General features: G+C 44.1%; 1 protein-coding gene across 1 annotated transcript; it reads left to right on the top strand.

The window, feature by feature from the left end:
* The first annotated feature begins 655 nt into the window (after window positions 1-655).
* On the top strand, window positions 656-11,519 carry LOC142788296 (vasopressin V1a receptor-like). Its single transcript, XM_075884894.1, has 2 exons — window positions 656-807; window positions 10,482-11,519. Exon 2 carries the CDS (start codon window positions 10,512-10,514, stop codon window positions 11,517-11,519), a length of 1,008 nt encoding a protein of 335 aa, XP_075741009.1. The 5' UTR covers window positions 656-807; window positions 10,482-10,511.
* The last annotated feature ends 3,943 nt before the right edge of the window (window positions 11,520-15,462 follow it).

Here is a 15,462-nt window from a genome sequence, read left to right as displayed (position 1 = left end):
TCTCATAGGCCCACCTAACTTTCTACCTCTTCCTCGTGCGTTTGCCTTCTCTTCGAATCCAGGCAGTTACACTTAATGACCAGCTGTTATCTTGCCTACGCGCACCGTGCCCGGCCCATGTCAATTTCTTCTTCTGGATTTCAATTATGATACCCTCCACCCCGGTTTGTTCCCTCACCCACTCTGCTCTGTTTATGTGTCTTAAGGTTACACCTGTCATTTTCCTTCCCACCACTCGCTGCGACGACTCTATCCCTCTAACGCCATGAATCACGACACGCTAATCGACGAGTGTAACAAGCGCTCACAAGGGAGGACAGGAAGGGGAAAAACGACTCCTGAGAGGGGAAGCGCGATGGGGAGGGAAAGGAGTCGGGACGCGCGCCACTCCGCGGGATCGAACAACCAGTGCTCTCCAAAGCTCCCGGCACAAGAGCGCTCATCTCCGCGCGGAACAGACGCCCGTTGAAGAGGCCACGTGCGCACGGAGATCAATCGAATAAGTGTAGTACACAGTCGTCGTTACTTCTGTGCCAAAGGATGTTATAACATGGGTTATTATATTTTTTTAACTATTCAAGGTAAAGTCCTTACTTTTTCGAACTACATGACGTCATTACTCCCGTAAGTTCGTTTAGGGATTTTTCGAGGATTTTGATGGCGAGGACCATGTTGCCCAACAGTGGTGCGAGCTACCGTCTGAATCGTTCATCTCACGCGATTGTTGTGTGGCCCTCCGTTCATCGCAATCGTACCGTTACTTTCGCATTAGTGGATACCTAACAACGGGTCTCTCGCTCTCCGACGGTGAGTACCTTGGCTACTACTACTACTACTACTACTACTAATAATAATAATAATAATAATAATAATAAAGAGGGATTTTACGCACGCGAGCCAGAATATGATCATGGGCGAGGGCTCCACGTATTTCGACAACCTGGAATTCTTTAGCGCACACGACCCCGCAGAGCCAGCGGGCCTCTGGCATATCACCTTCATCAAAATGCGACCACCGAGAATTACGTTGTTGAGTACGGCTTTCAATTAAACCAACTTGGTCTTTAAAGGAAGGGAAAAAGTTGACGACCTTGGTAGGAAAAAAAACAAGCTTTCGAATCTCGTGAAATCATAATAATGCTTTGCTACCCTTGCGACTATAAAACATCGCTGTCCACTTTCGTTAAAGCTTCATTTTAACAGTTAGGTTGAAGAGAGCAATAGTCGCGGCTGTTTAAGTCGTTTCCTGCATTTTTTCTTGCAGTCAGGTGATATCCTGCAGCAGTACCTGCAGGAATGGTATAAATACGTAAATCAACGAATGTGTAATGTTGGAGTCCTAGCAAAATGCGTAGCAAATGCTTCATTCGAACAGAAATCAAATGAGATAATAATTTTCGTTTCTTGGTTATAATACATCAGCAGGGATGTCAGCTCGTCACAACAGCTCGAAAAAAAATACACTGCGACGTCCCTCATTGCTTGACTTGTTCTCGTACACTTTTCAACAAGATAAAACCAAGTATACAGGATATCTTTTTAACGAAAACGCGGCTTTACTTCGCCCGATTCGCCTCACAATGAGGTTTGCCAACATATCAGTTATGAGTTATAAGCTTCCGTCTGGAGCTAATGCAATTTGATAGCACCTGCACAGAATCGCTGGACACAATGAGCGCTAGATTGCACATAATACCCATTGATTGTTTCGAAGGCCACTCTCTTGAGTGAATGTTCTATGAAAATATATTTATTATTTTTTTCTATTCTTCCGAGAGCTGCACACATGATAGTACGTGAACGACTCCCTGCGACTTACACATTGTACTGTGCAGCACAAGAAGCTCTTAGTAGCCTCAATCAAGGCAAGTCACACTTCTTGATAAGAACAGCATAATGTGTGATTTTCTTTCTCTGCTTTATTTAAACATAACCCGGGGCACTAAACACAATATAAATAAAATTGGCCATTCAAGTACAAGCCGGTATTTTATGCGAATTCATAAAGTATGGTGATCTTTCCCCAGAAAATTTGAGCCATCCCATTCACGAGCGCCGATTAAATCAACGTTTCAAGGACATAAGCGCTTGCTAAAAAATTTTTTTGGCTGAGTGGGACAGAAAGAAGCGCGCCAGGTCTGCGCAGAACATGCCGCACAGTCTTAGCTAAAGCTGGAATAGCGTTCTTTCTAGAGCCAGATGTGAAATGTCATGGGGAAACTACTGAAAGTACACTTTCAAGCTACCCACAACGCCATAGACCATAATTACCGTGCTGCTGTGAATATGACATTATTCTTCACTCTAAGGAAAAACGAGAAGTCCGCTACATATCATTAAGGCATTATGCGCACTTCGTTCATGGCTTATGAAGATGAAGAATTATGGTTTAGCCCTTTCCTACGGGCTGGAAGCTTTAAGCGGCCCACTCGTTACGCTGTTCACATTTTGTGACGCCTGTTGTATTATTAACACCTACCACGCTACATTACAGTAGTTTATGCCACCGGCTTGGCTGACATGGAAAAAGTTTATAGCACCGGCTTGGCTCAGCGGTAGAATACTTGACTGCCGTGAAGAGAACCCGGGTTCAAATTACATCTCTGCTTAATTGCCACACGCACTGCATTTTTATCTTCAGTTTGCCACAATGTCATTACACGAAGGTTATCTGGTGACAGTAGTAGGTTCGTAATTACAACGACAAATAATAACCTCCTTGGCTTAATTAGCTAGAGTAACTTCGTTGTTCAGGTGTAACTACCGAAACAAATTCGCAGTTTTGTCAATGCATTTCTCGGCTGCGTTCTTTATATGAGGCTGCGCGCGCATAGAAACAGCGTGTACATTGTAGCAAATATACCAAAGTGTTCACATTTCCGCAACCGTACAGCACAAAGTAGCAATCATTGTCTCACTCTGGTCTCATTCGTTATACATGCCAGCACTGTGAAATCCATATCTTAAACGAAACACATACACACAACAAAAAATTTTATGGCAACGCCCCGCAAGTTAGTGGGATTGACAAAATAGATATGAAAAAAAAAATTCAGGCAAAACATTGCTCTGAGGAAGCAAGAGATCCGGCAGAAATGAAGGGATTTAACACGCCCTAACAACTAATACAGATAACTCTCTATCACACAGATGACCCCCTCTCTCCTGCGCCATCCCCAACACTTTTACATTCTGTATATGCGTGGTGCGTGTCTGCAAGTCACGATACGCATAAACAAAATAGAAAAGGTCAAACCTCCACTCCCTCCCCCTCTTCTAGGGTACATTTTCAGCTACGCCTGTGACATCAATATACACAGCTGTCACAAATGAGAACACTGATACTTCTATTCATTTTTTACGTAGATGGCCATACTGAGAGAAGCAAAGTAATTATAGTATTATTTAGAATAACTGAGGGTCGTCCAGCGAGCCGAGGAAGCCGCTCGAGCCCAAGGGCTCGCGGCCAACGCCTACGTCACGGATGAGGCCCGCCCCAAATCATCTTCGCTGGACACCATCAATAAACTTCTTCTGCTTCTTCTTGATTTACTGTCAACGCAAAAAGTTTACGAACTCCAAAGACACAATAAAATGTCGAATATTTCCACTGTTTGGTCAGGCCGCCTTTAATTTATATTTCTGTCCTGTTCTAAAACGTGCTAAGAACATATACTGCCTTGTTTGAATGAATACAGCCTCAAACTGCGGGGAAATTTAGTATGCTCAGACTTGTACAAGTCTGCACAATTTTGAAGCTGAATGAACCTACATGAACTCTAAGCGAAATTCATGTGAGTTCCGTGTTTTCTCGCATACTACTCTCCCCGGCGAATAAGCTACACCCAGAAACAAAAAAAAAATGGCCCCGTATTAGCATGTAATCTGCAAATGTCGTCGAAAGACGATAGTCTTGCGTGTGGAGAGAGTGAACAAGACATTTATTTCATGTTCTGCGCACGAAAATCGGTGATTCCGGAGGCGCTGCGTTAGAGTGCCTCGAGCGTGCAGCGGAGGCGAACGAGCGCATTAAGTCACGTCACACGTGAACATAAGCGCCATCTGGCAGTTGTCTTATAAAACAAAGCGCGTGGCTTTGAGACGGGTGTGCGAACCCATCTCAGAGGTGATAAGGTGTAGAACGCAAGGCGACGGGTAGGTGCCACCACCGTCTCGTCTTAGCAAAGCGTTGGAAACACTCGCCTTTCCGTACAAGCGTTGCATGGTCAGCGCAGCGTGATAAGCGCTAAGGTTCTTAAAATTACTGATGTATGCCTTTTCTAGTAAGAGACGCACATGCAGAATACATACGTGTTCCTATGGTGCCCCAGACGTGCGCAATTATTACTTCTTATTTGACGATTTCACAGGCATGAACACTCAACCATGAGCAAAATAAGTGGGCGCTGCGGATGGGGTCGGCCGTTTCAAGTACCCGATGCCGTTATGAATGGACAGACAGACAGACAGACAGACAGACAGACAGACAGACAGACAGACCAACATTTTTGCGTCGAAAGTCCTCAAGAAAGACTATCGTCTTTAAAAAACACACACATAACGCCCGCATCTAACCCGCTATACCCCCGTTATAAGCACAACCTTCCGTTTTCTTTGTGGGTGCGTGCGTGGGTACGGTTTTATACGAGAATTCGCGGTCTTTTGCGTAACTAAATGTAATAGATATTTGCCTCTAGTTAATCAGCCTTACATCTAAGTGCCACTTAAAAGTATAGGGACGCTGATAACTCTAACCATGGTTGCGCTGCTCTTCGTGTAAACTACATAATTAGGTGCTCAGCTGAGTTGCACTACAATAGCTAGAAAAGCAACCTATTTCCTTGACTCTAACAGTAAGTAACCACGGTTTCGTGAGTGCGCCATACGTCAGAAGGGCAGTGTTCCTTTCATCCGGTTCCTAACGAGGAACCTTTGTTTGCTCGCAAATAGTGGTCGTGTTTCTCAGCTTCTCGCGAGAAAAAGAAAGATGCGAGCCCAGCGCAAACTTTCACTGACAGCGTTGAGGGGGAAGACAAATGCGCCACACTGGTGATTTATTGCATGCGCGCCAACTTTTGAGGCAGTGCGTGGGCGTAGACACTGAGTAAACCCTGACGAAAGGGTTGCTCGGTTGTAGCGGGGAAAGACAGCTGCGGTTTCCCGGGATTGTCCGACAACCGACCGTGAACTGTGCGCGTACAAAAACTTGTTTTTTTTTTTTATTCCTGGTCGGAAATTTGCGTTTGCGCCACTGTGTGCCGCCGTATAGCCATATATATGTGCACGATGACTCCCAGTAGGACGTCGGGTAAGCAGGGTTTACGTATATTAAAGAAGATACGACTTATAGGGTGAGGAGAACAAATGCAGGCGACGATGACCGGTGATAAAACGTTCTTTTAGTTTCTTTCTCACTATCTATGTCGAGTCGCTCCTGTGAATATATTATGCACGAGTGTCTGATATGACCATTTCACTCTAGACTTGCTCTGACGATAACGATGTGAAAATACAAACATAATATATACATACCTATTTAGTTAGTTAGTTAGTTAGTTAGTTAGTTAGTTAGTTAGTTAGTTAGTTAGTTAGTTAGTTAGTTAGTTAGTTAGTTAGTTAGTTAGTTAGTTAGTTAGTTAGTTAGTTAAATACTTATCTAGTCTGTTTGTTTCTTGATTAGTTGGTTAGACAGACAGACAGACAGACAGACAGACAGACAGACAGACAGACAGACAGACAGACAGACAGACAGACAGACAGACAGACAGATAGATAGATAGATAGATAGATAGATAGATAGATAGATAGATAGATAGATAGATAGATAGATAGATAGATAGATAGATAGATAGATAGATAGATAGATAGATAGATAGATAGATAGATAGATAGATAGATAGATAGATAGATAGATAGATAGATAGATAGATAGATAGATAGATAGATAGATAGATAGATAGATAGATAGATAGATAGATAGATAGATAGATAGATAGATAGATAGATAGATAGATAGATAGATAGATAGATAGATAGATAGATAGATAGATAGATAGATAGATAGATAGATAGATAGATAGATAGATAGATAGATAGATAGATAGATAGATAGATAGATAGATAGATAGATAGATAGATAGATAGATAGATATACAGGGTAGGGTGGTGCGAAATGGAACATGGGGCAAAACTCGACATCCACTTTGCCTGGCTCTGTAGCTAATACCAAAACGACTTTCTTTTGTTTCTCTTTTCCAGCGACAAGTACTGAATCTTGCCTACCTATTCATGTGTAAAGTTAATGATTGCTCACATCGATCGAGCGGAAAGAATGTTTTAAACAATGTTTCTCCAATCGCTTAACTGAGAAAAAAGACACAAATAGAAGCGCTATAAAGTATGAATACAGCACAGTTTTGTATTCATTTCCTCAATGTTAAAAGCCATGAAGCCTTTGAGCAGTTCTGCATCAAAATGGCAAAAAGAAGTAAAGGTATGCCAGAATATATTTAGCCCTCAATGGCTGGAAAATCCAATGAGGTGCAAGCGTTCAACAAAAGACAGCATTAGCATGAAGAAAGACTGGCGTTGTTTGATCTGCAAAAATTTTTGGAGCAACACAACAACGCGTTCTGTCTAGATTAAATGCGTGTAGTCCACGGACTGAGTTCCTTAAGACGGCGTGGGGCCCCACAGAGTGAGCTTCTAGTATTGCTACTGCAAAAACTGAAGGAAATATTTGTTTTTTACACTATCTTGTTTTGCCCCACGCTGCGTCTCATTTTGCCCCGCAGGTTGGGACAAAATGAAACATATAGATAATTATTTCTTTATTTTTAAAATATTGTTTTCAGCATTGGCAACATGGCAACATTTATTTAGCACATGACTTGTACGAAAAAATCTTCGTGCATTTATGTTAAATTTCAAGAAGCGAAATAAAATAAATATTCCCTATTTTGAAGCTGACGTTGCCATTCCCCCCACCATACCCTAATTGCCGATGTGAAAGTGCAAGGGAGCATTTCAGAATGAATATACTTCAAAATATATATGCCGTGTTGATTCAGAATAGCTGGCAATTTCGGAGCTTGCTGTGCTGGTTCCAAACCTCTATTGACCACCTTTTCTGGCCCAGATGTGGTACAAGCCTTGTTATAGCGTATTATTTTAAAGTTCTAAAAAAAGACGGTTGATCTTTCCATCTAGGAATATGTATAACACGAAAATGAACCTCGTTTTCACGTGGTCATTGACTATTGTATATTGATGTACGAGAGTGGGCACAGCATCCGTTGGTGTTTTGGCAGCTGTGTCATCAATTTACCTGAAATGCACTTACGTTTACGCCTATTGGCACATCTCCACCCTGAAGACTAATCTTAACCCTTGCGGTATATGAAGTATTTAACATACAATCGGGCCAATAACAGGGTGAATATCATGCAATTATGGCATCAACAAGCTTGTAATAAATACCAGTACTCTATATGCATGCTAATCCAAGGTGCCGAGAGTCAACCTCGGTGAAGCATTGGCTAGCGTGCTCGGCTGCTGACATCAAGGTCTCGGATTCGATCCCGGCCATAGCGATAAGTGGCGTCCCAACCGAGTTGTGGCAGCACCGTCAAGAAGGCAGTGGTCAAGTCGGAGACGCATAGGTGCAGGAGGAAGTAGTACATTCTCGTCATCTTGGACGCATTTCAATAAAGGCGTAAAGGCAAATTCCCATGTTCTGTGCGATGTCAGTGCACAATAAAAAACACCAGATGGCTGAAATTCCCGTAGCCTACCACTACGACGTCTCTCATAATCGTATTGTGGTCTTGGGATGTAGAACCCTACACATTATTATTATTATTATTATTATTATTATTATTATTATTATTATTATTATTATTATTATTATTATTATTATTATTATTATTATTATTATTATTATTATTATTATTATTATTATTATTATTATTATTATTATTATTATTATTATTATTACTGCGTCAAGATGTGCCATGACCAACCCCAAGTCCCACGCTGCCCTGTCCTAGTGCAACCTACCCCTCTGTTCACGCACACAGCACTTCAGGAACATGAGAGAACAAGTGTGGTGATTTGGGCTACTTGGTATGACATGATCATAGTTATAGCGCGAGAACTCTTGAGGGGCGAAGCTCCTTAAGGCGTGGGTCTGTCCATCCCTTGTATGCATGTATGTAGTAGTACCATGGTCCCTCAATGGTAGTACGTAGCCGCTGGTGGCACATACTCGTTGAGCGGGTATGTGCTACAAGGAATGCGAGATGGGATATGGTGGTACTTGGAGTGTTCACTAGATGGACGCGTGGACAGACAGACAGACAGACAGACAGACAGACAGACAGACAGACAGACAGACAGACAGACAGACAGACTAGCAAACAGATGGACGGATGGATAGACACGTGGACGCACGGACGGACGCATGGATGGACGCACGGATGGTTGCACGGACGGACGGAAGCAAGAACGAACAGACGGACGGAAGCACGGATGGGCTGATGAACGCTTCAACCCGCTCATCATCATTCACCCGGTGGATATGCTGGGATTTTTTTGTCGTCTCCTTCTTGTCCCTCTGCCATCATTTTGTTCTCGCGCTATAACTATCATCATGAGAGAGACACCTTGAGCCGTGAAAGTCTCTCTCTGCACCAAATCGCTCATTGCGTGACATTCACCCGTCGACGTCATTGTCTCTGTGCCTCGCTTTTAGCAGCAGTTTTATTAGCCGGTGCTGTCGCTCTCGAAACAAGAGGTGTAAGACAAAAGCTATTGGTGCATGTGGATGCCGCACTATACATACTCGACTGACAAGTCGTCACCTTTAACACGAGGTGGAAGTCGAAGTGCGTACTGCATCGTCACCATGCTGAATCGTCGCGTATGGCAAATCGAACCGGCCGTAGAGTTTTCTACACAATACATTGTGAGCCCCTGTAGCGCTGAAACTACTGAACTACATCTGTTAGTGTCATGATGTGGTACTGTACTTCATCGCTCGTAGACGGGGACCACACCCCGCCAACGAACATACGAGTGAGATGGAGGTGTGAGAGATATGTGTGCTTGCGAAACCTCGCGCATGTGCGTCGGTGGTACAATAAGTTGTACGCCGGACACCTTTCGTTGAGGACCGAGAGATCGTGGGTCCCGTTCGCAAATTATCCAAATCAATCAAACTTTTAGGGGCGAAGCTCCTTAGGGCGTGGGCTGTGCGTCCCCTGTATGTAGCCACCTCTCATTTAGTTCTTGCAGTGTTCACTAGATGGCGGTAGCGTCCCTTGTATGTAGCCACCTCTCGTTTAGTTCTTGCAGTATTCACTAGATGGCGGTACTTGTATTTGATGATGAAAGATGCGAGATGTTATAAAATAGGAATGATGTCACATATGGCAGGTGTCATTGGTGGAAGGCAATCGTTCGATTTAGTGCAGTGACGTACGCTAGAGGGGAGCATTGTAATCAAATCGAGTGGGCAAAATGTACGGAAGATTCATGGTTTACCAGGTTTTCCTCCAGAGCTTCGCCCCCTCATCATCATTCACTTCGTGGATATGGCGGCACTTTTTTTCTCTGGTTTTTTTTTTTTTGTCCTGTGTTCGTTCATATTTTACGGCGTTGCTTCCATGATGGCAATGATGCCGATGAGGTCTTAGTGGACCCAGTAATAAAAGAGATATATGGTATGAAGAAAGGTTAACTGTAAAGCAAGTATCTGGTTCGCTACCCTGCAGTGGGAAATTGGGAAAGAGAGACAGGGAGTAAGACAAGGGGGATAACACTTGCGTGCTATAAGGACAGGGCCACTACATTAAAATAATGTTGGTGTGTTTGGAACAGTAGAAAAACTCTTACTGTTTTTTTTTATTCTCATCGAGCGTTTATTAGCGTGCACCGCAAAGTGCGAAAAGAAGTATTTACACGTTATACGCATTGAATCCGATCCCGCTTGTTGGTTTGTTGTTTTCTCTCTCCGAGAAGCATTTATTTCTGTTTTATTTTTCTGAATATTAATCACTACACTTGGTCAACACAAAAAACAACATGAAGTATTTTTTTTTCTTTTTTTCTTCAGTATTGTGAATGCAAGTTGTGCGACGATAGGTTATTTTCTTTCGTTCTTTCATTCAGCATTTTGTGATGAATGGTGACGCTAGAAAAGTCATAATTAATCTAAATGAAGTAGGTTGTTCCAACGCAAGAAGACATCGAATATTTATGCCCTTTCTATGGCGCCTTCCTAGATGAACATGCTGCTCGCTTTCTAATAAAGTGTTCGTTTTGTTAAACGAAATTTGAGGTCAGTACCTGAGCTTAAAGCAAGACGTGATATACATACACGTGCTAGTCAATTGCACACACCTGAATACTTTTTTTTACAACAGCCTCTTCATTATCGTAAATGAAGGCGTATTTTCTTTCCCTCTCTCTTTCTCTCTCAGCACAGTTTCAGCCACCGTCCAGTCGCCACCATGGACTTGGTGGCGAGCCAGGAAGCGCCATTCACGACACCGCCTGTATACACCATAGACAGCACCGTGGCACCAGTCAATGCGACAACGTGGGCAGGCAGTCGCGACGAATCGCTGGCACAGGTTGAGCTCGGCGTGCTCGCTCTCATTTTTACGTTCACTGTGGCCGGCAACGGTTGTGTACTTGCAGCGTTGGCAGCACGTCGTTCCAAGATGACGAGAATGTACTACTTCCTCTTACACCTATGCGTCTCCGACTTGACCACTGCCTTCTTGACGGTGCTGCCACAACTCGGTTGGGACGCCACTTATCGCTTTCGGGGTGGAAACGTAGCCTGCAAACTCGTCAAGTTCGGTCAGCTTCTGGGACCGTACCTCTCATCATACGTCCTGGTAGTGACGGCGATAGACCGGTACCAGGCCATCTGCTTCCCTCTCTCGAACTGCTCGTGGACGCCGAACAAGTCCAAGCTGCTCATCTCCGTAGCCTGGATAGTGTCGCTGATGTGCTGCGGGCCGCAGCTGTTCATCTTCAGCTACCAGGAGATCTCGCCCGGCGTCCACGACTGCTGGGGCACTTACGTAGAGCCGTGGGGTCTGCGTGCGTACGTCACCTGGTACGGCGTCACCGTATTTTTCGTGCCGTTGTTGGTGCTGACTTTCACGTACGTGCGCATCTGCCGCGCCATTTGGAGGAACCTGTATCTCAAGCGGTGCAACTCGGAAGCTGAAGCGACGTGCATGGCGGGTCGCGCATATCGCTTCAAGGGGGCCTCGACCAGTCGTGCCGCGTCGTTTGCCAGGTCGACAAACCAGAAACCGGCGAGCTTCATGGGACCGCGGAGCCATTCTGTGCGTGGTTTGTCCAGGGCCAAGATCAAGACTGTCAAGATTACAGTTGTCGTTATACTGCTGTACATCGCCTGCTCCTCACCTTTCATCTGCGTGCAGATGTGGATGCACTGGAGCCACGAGATCAACATCGGCAACTCCTGGACCAGTGAGTAACGCACATTTTATACTCGGACAATGTTCTTTAGTTGAACTTAAAACGGAATAAGAAATTAGTCACCAAAAAACAAACATGCGTGCCACTGTCCGAAGGGAGAGTAGGGCACACTTATTTGTCGCCGTTTAGACGTTTTCCATCAAAACTCAATATTTCGCCTGAATTACTAAGTATTCGGGTGGCACCAAGATACTGCGTATTCCGCAGCTGCATAAAAGTAAGTTCTTATTTTGACTGACCAGATACACTGCAGTAAACATTCGCTTGCATATTAAAATAGTGAGTGTACTTTCACACAAGCACAGACTTTGATCAACAGATCCCGTTCAATTGAAAATAACTGAAATTGTTGTGCAGTTATCGCAGAGTTTAAACGATAGGCAAGAGTTGAACCATCATGCCCGTATATGAAAGTGTCTTTTATAGCGAGTGTTAGAAACATCCTTTTTCTGACAGCCTGTGCTGATGACACCAAAGGTGAAGTGACTCTCCTCACGGTGACAAGATATTTTCTCGTCTGACAGGAGCTCAAATGTTTTATTCTCCAATTTTTCATGTCACGCGGCCGCCATGTCTTTTCAACTAGACACCTAATACTAGACTTTTCAACTAGATGCCAAATAGCATGCGGGTTAGTCCCCCGTGGTGGAGCAGTGGTTAGGGTGCTCGGCTGCCGTCCGAAGGTCGTGGGTTCGATCCCGAAGTAGCGGTCACATTTCAATGGAGGTGAAATTGTATAAGCCCGTGTGCTGTAATATGTATACGTTAAAGAACACGAGGTGGGCAAAATTTCCGGAGCCCTTCACTACGGCGTCTTAATTAACCGTATCGTCGTTCTGGGACGTGAAACGCCCGATATCATGATGTGGCTATTATTACATTCAGCTGAATCATGCCAAAATAGGTCCAACTAAATATGATCCCGCCATACACCATCATTAATTCGTTAGACACCTAGACGGGTGGGTACGACGAGCTAGAAACCAACACAGCGCCCAGTACAAAAGAGCAGAAAAAGAAGGACACACGCAACAGCTCTTTTATTCCGCGCCGTTTTTTGGGGCAAAACTCCTTAAAGGTTTTGGACGATCCCTCGTCCCTCCGGCGTACCCAGTAGCGTCTCCCTTATCATACAATATATTGCGCTGTTTTATAGAGATGCATGCAAACTGCGGTTGTGTGACAATATACTAGATGGAGCTGTACGCATTCTGTACTGTCATCGCCGTTTCTTGTAAAGTTTCTTAAATGGCACTGTCCCTTAGAGATTTGGGCAATAAGGTGGTTGGGTGAATGGACACTAGATGGCGTTGGAGCGGTTACTGGTCTCCGATTGGCTGCTGCGCTGGCGCACCCGTTATCTCCCATACTCCTGGATCGCCGCCGTACGTGTCGCATCGCACTTGGTGGCTCGAGAGGCGGCTGCCAAGTGAGCGTGGCGCTGGGCGGAACCCGAGACGGTGCGCGTAAAGACGCCACTGCGAAACGGGCTCAACGGGAAGTGGACCCCAGATTAAGAGAGTGGGAATCGGCGAGGTTCTCAGAATTTTGTCGGGCAAGGTCCTCGGAAGATTCGCGGTATCACCTAAAAACCTCCGGAGCTTCGCCCACCTCATTATCATTCACTCCGGGAAGATATTGGAACTTTAAACCGATTTTATACGTTTGTCGTTGTTTAAACTTTCAAAAAAAGAAGTTTGATGTGGAGAACTTCCTCTGACCCATACGCAGCTTCAAGCGAAACGGATGTTTCTGCAAAGATTAGCATTCCAAAATATAGATGAGCAAAGGAGTAACAGCACAAACCACAGCGCCATTCTCAGTGCCACCTCTTCTTCAGTCACTGCGCGACGTACTAATGCCAGTGGTTTAATGACTGAGCCTACTCCGTCTCCTTCCGAATATGAACACGTGCTGCACCACTCATGCATTCCACGTTGCCCCTCATTAAAACCAGCTTAAGCAGATTGTACATAGTTCTCCTTTGCCGAGCACTTCGTTAAGTGCAGTGCCTCCAGGCAAGGCACACAGCTTTGGACTAGTTGATGTAGCCTACCTCGCACACCAGGCCTGTCGGGTTGGGAGCAGAGATAGTTATTTACGCACTTGTTAATTCTTGACACAAAACATTTACCATAGCTCAAAAAAGATCCCTACCTATCATGTATTCCAGTAAGTAGCATACCATACTCATGTCTAGGTAGTTACGATGCCTGATGAAAGAGACGAGTGTGACAAGTTTAAAAACAGGCTGTTAATGCGACTTCGTGCACTCCAAACTATACGCGCAAAACTTCACGGTTTCCCGAAAAAAATTAAAGAACTGCTTGGAAACTCGCAGTTTGTACTCGGGAGAAATATGTAAACGTTTATGGGCATCATTCTGCGTCGTCATCTCCGTGTTTCGAAATGGTGTTACTTAAAGCCTAATTAACCAACCTGCTGAATCCACATTTCCGTTCCGTTTACAGGTGTCCTATGACACGTTAGCAAAATTTTTAGCGCTGCCCTGAGGAGACCAAAATCGGCAGCAGCGATTTCACATGTCGGAGAAAATGAGAGAACCAACCCGGTTGACGCCGTCAAAACGTTATGAATTTTGTAAGCTGATAACGTCTTTTATAAGTTATTTGTGTGCTCCACACCGAGGCTACGTCCACGGCCCTGACAAGTTTGTATACGGTCTAGACCGTGGAAGTCACGAGAATCGTGTTCGCATTCAAGCACATTCAGTTTCAATTTCGCTGTTTCTGCGGGCTAGGCTGCATGTTCTCGCGATGTTGTCGCCTTTAAAGTATACTCCTCTGCACGGTGCCCACGCGTCGCCACGTGGGCTCAGACTTTCACCTACGCTTCCAGCTTCACGTTGTTAATAAGTTCTCAGCATCCCCCGTGTACTTTTTACATTTTCTTTTTTTAACACCGCGTGTCACCACGTTGGGCATCAGCTTTGTGAAATTCAACTTGGAAAATGTGAAGCGTGTTGCAGCAATGTTTGCTTCTTGCGAATCTTACGTGCAGAGCGGCTGAGCTCGCTGCACCGGATAAAAATATCGCGCACAATGACACTTGTAGCAGTGCTCACAATGCACGAGAGGGTGGGAGTGGTCAGGCTCGGTGGTTAAGTGGTTACCGCTCTTATCTGCTGACGCGTAGGTCACGTGGTCGACCACGCCCGTAGCGGTTGCGTTTCGATAGAGGCGAAATGTCAGAGGCTCGTGTACTCTGCGCTGTCAGTAGTGCACGTCATAGAAGAACAGATAGTCTTCTGGAGCCCTCTACTACGGTGCCTCTCGTAATCATGTCATATTTTGGGAACGTAAAATAGGCCCTCCACTACGGCGTCTCTCATTATCATGTGGTGGTTTTGGGACGTTAAGCCCCACATATCAATCAATCAATCAATCAATCAATCAGACCTAAAGTATATTATTATTTATTATTATTATTATTATTTATTTATTTAGGAATACTGCAGGCCTTAATAGGCCCAGGCAGGAGGGGAAAAGTACGAACAAAAGTACAAAGTCTGCAAATATCAAGAATATATACAAGTAGGATCTATACAAAGCAACAACAAAGTGAATCTACTAACAAGTAAATGAGCACTAAAAAAATTATTATTATTATTATTATTATTATTATTATTATTATTATTATTATTATTATTATTATTATTATTATTATTATTATTATTATTATTATTATTATTATTATTATTATTATTGTTGTTGTTGTTGTTGTTGTTGTTGTTGTTGTTGTGGGGGGAGTAAAAGTAGTTCATCACACAAATGCTGTTTCTTTTTTGTACAAAGTGCTTGATATTTTAAGAAAAAACGCAAAGCGCACCACTTAAGGCTGTTAGCAGACTTTTTTTTTTTCGAATCACTGTTTCGTTCCTTTCAAACAACGCACTCCGGTTCCATAACACGGCAAGAAAAA

The sequence above is a fragment of the Rhipicephalus microplus genome, unplaced genomic scaffold (genome assembly GCF_043290135.1).
Source record: "Rhipicephalus microplus isolate Deutch F79 unplaced genomic scaffold, USDA_Rmic scaffold_52, whole genome shotgun sequence".
NCBI classification, from domain to species: Eukaryota; Metazoa; Arthropoda; class Arachnida; order Ixodida; family Ixodidae; genus Rhipicephalus; species Rhipicephalus microplus.
This window is presented reverse-complemented; position numbering and strand designations above follow the sequence as displayed.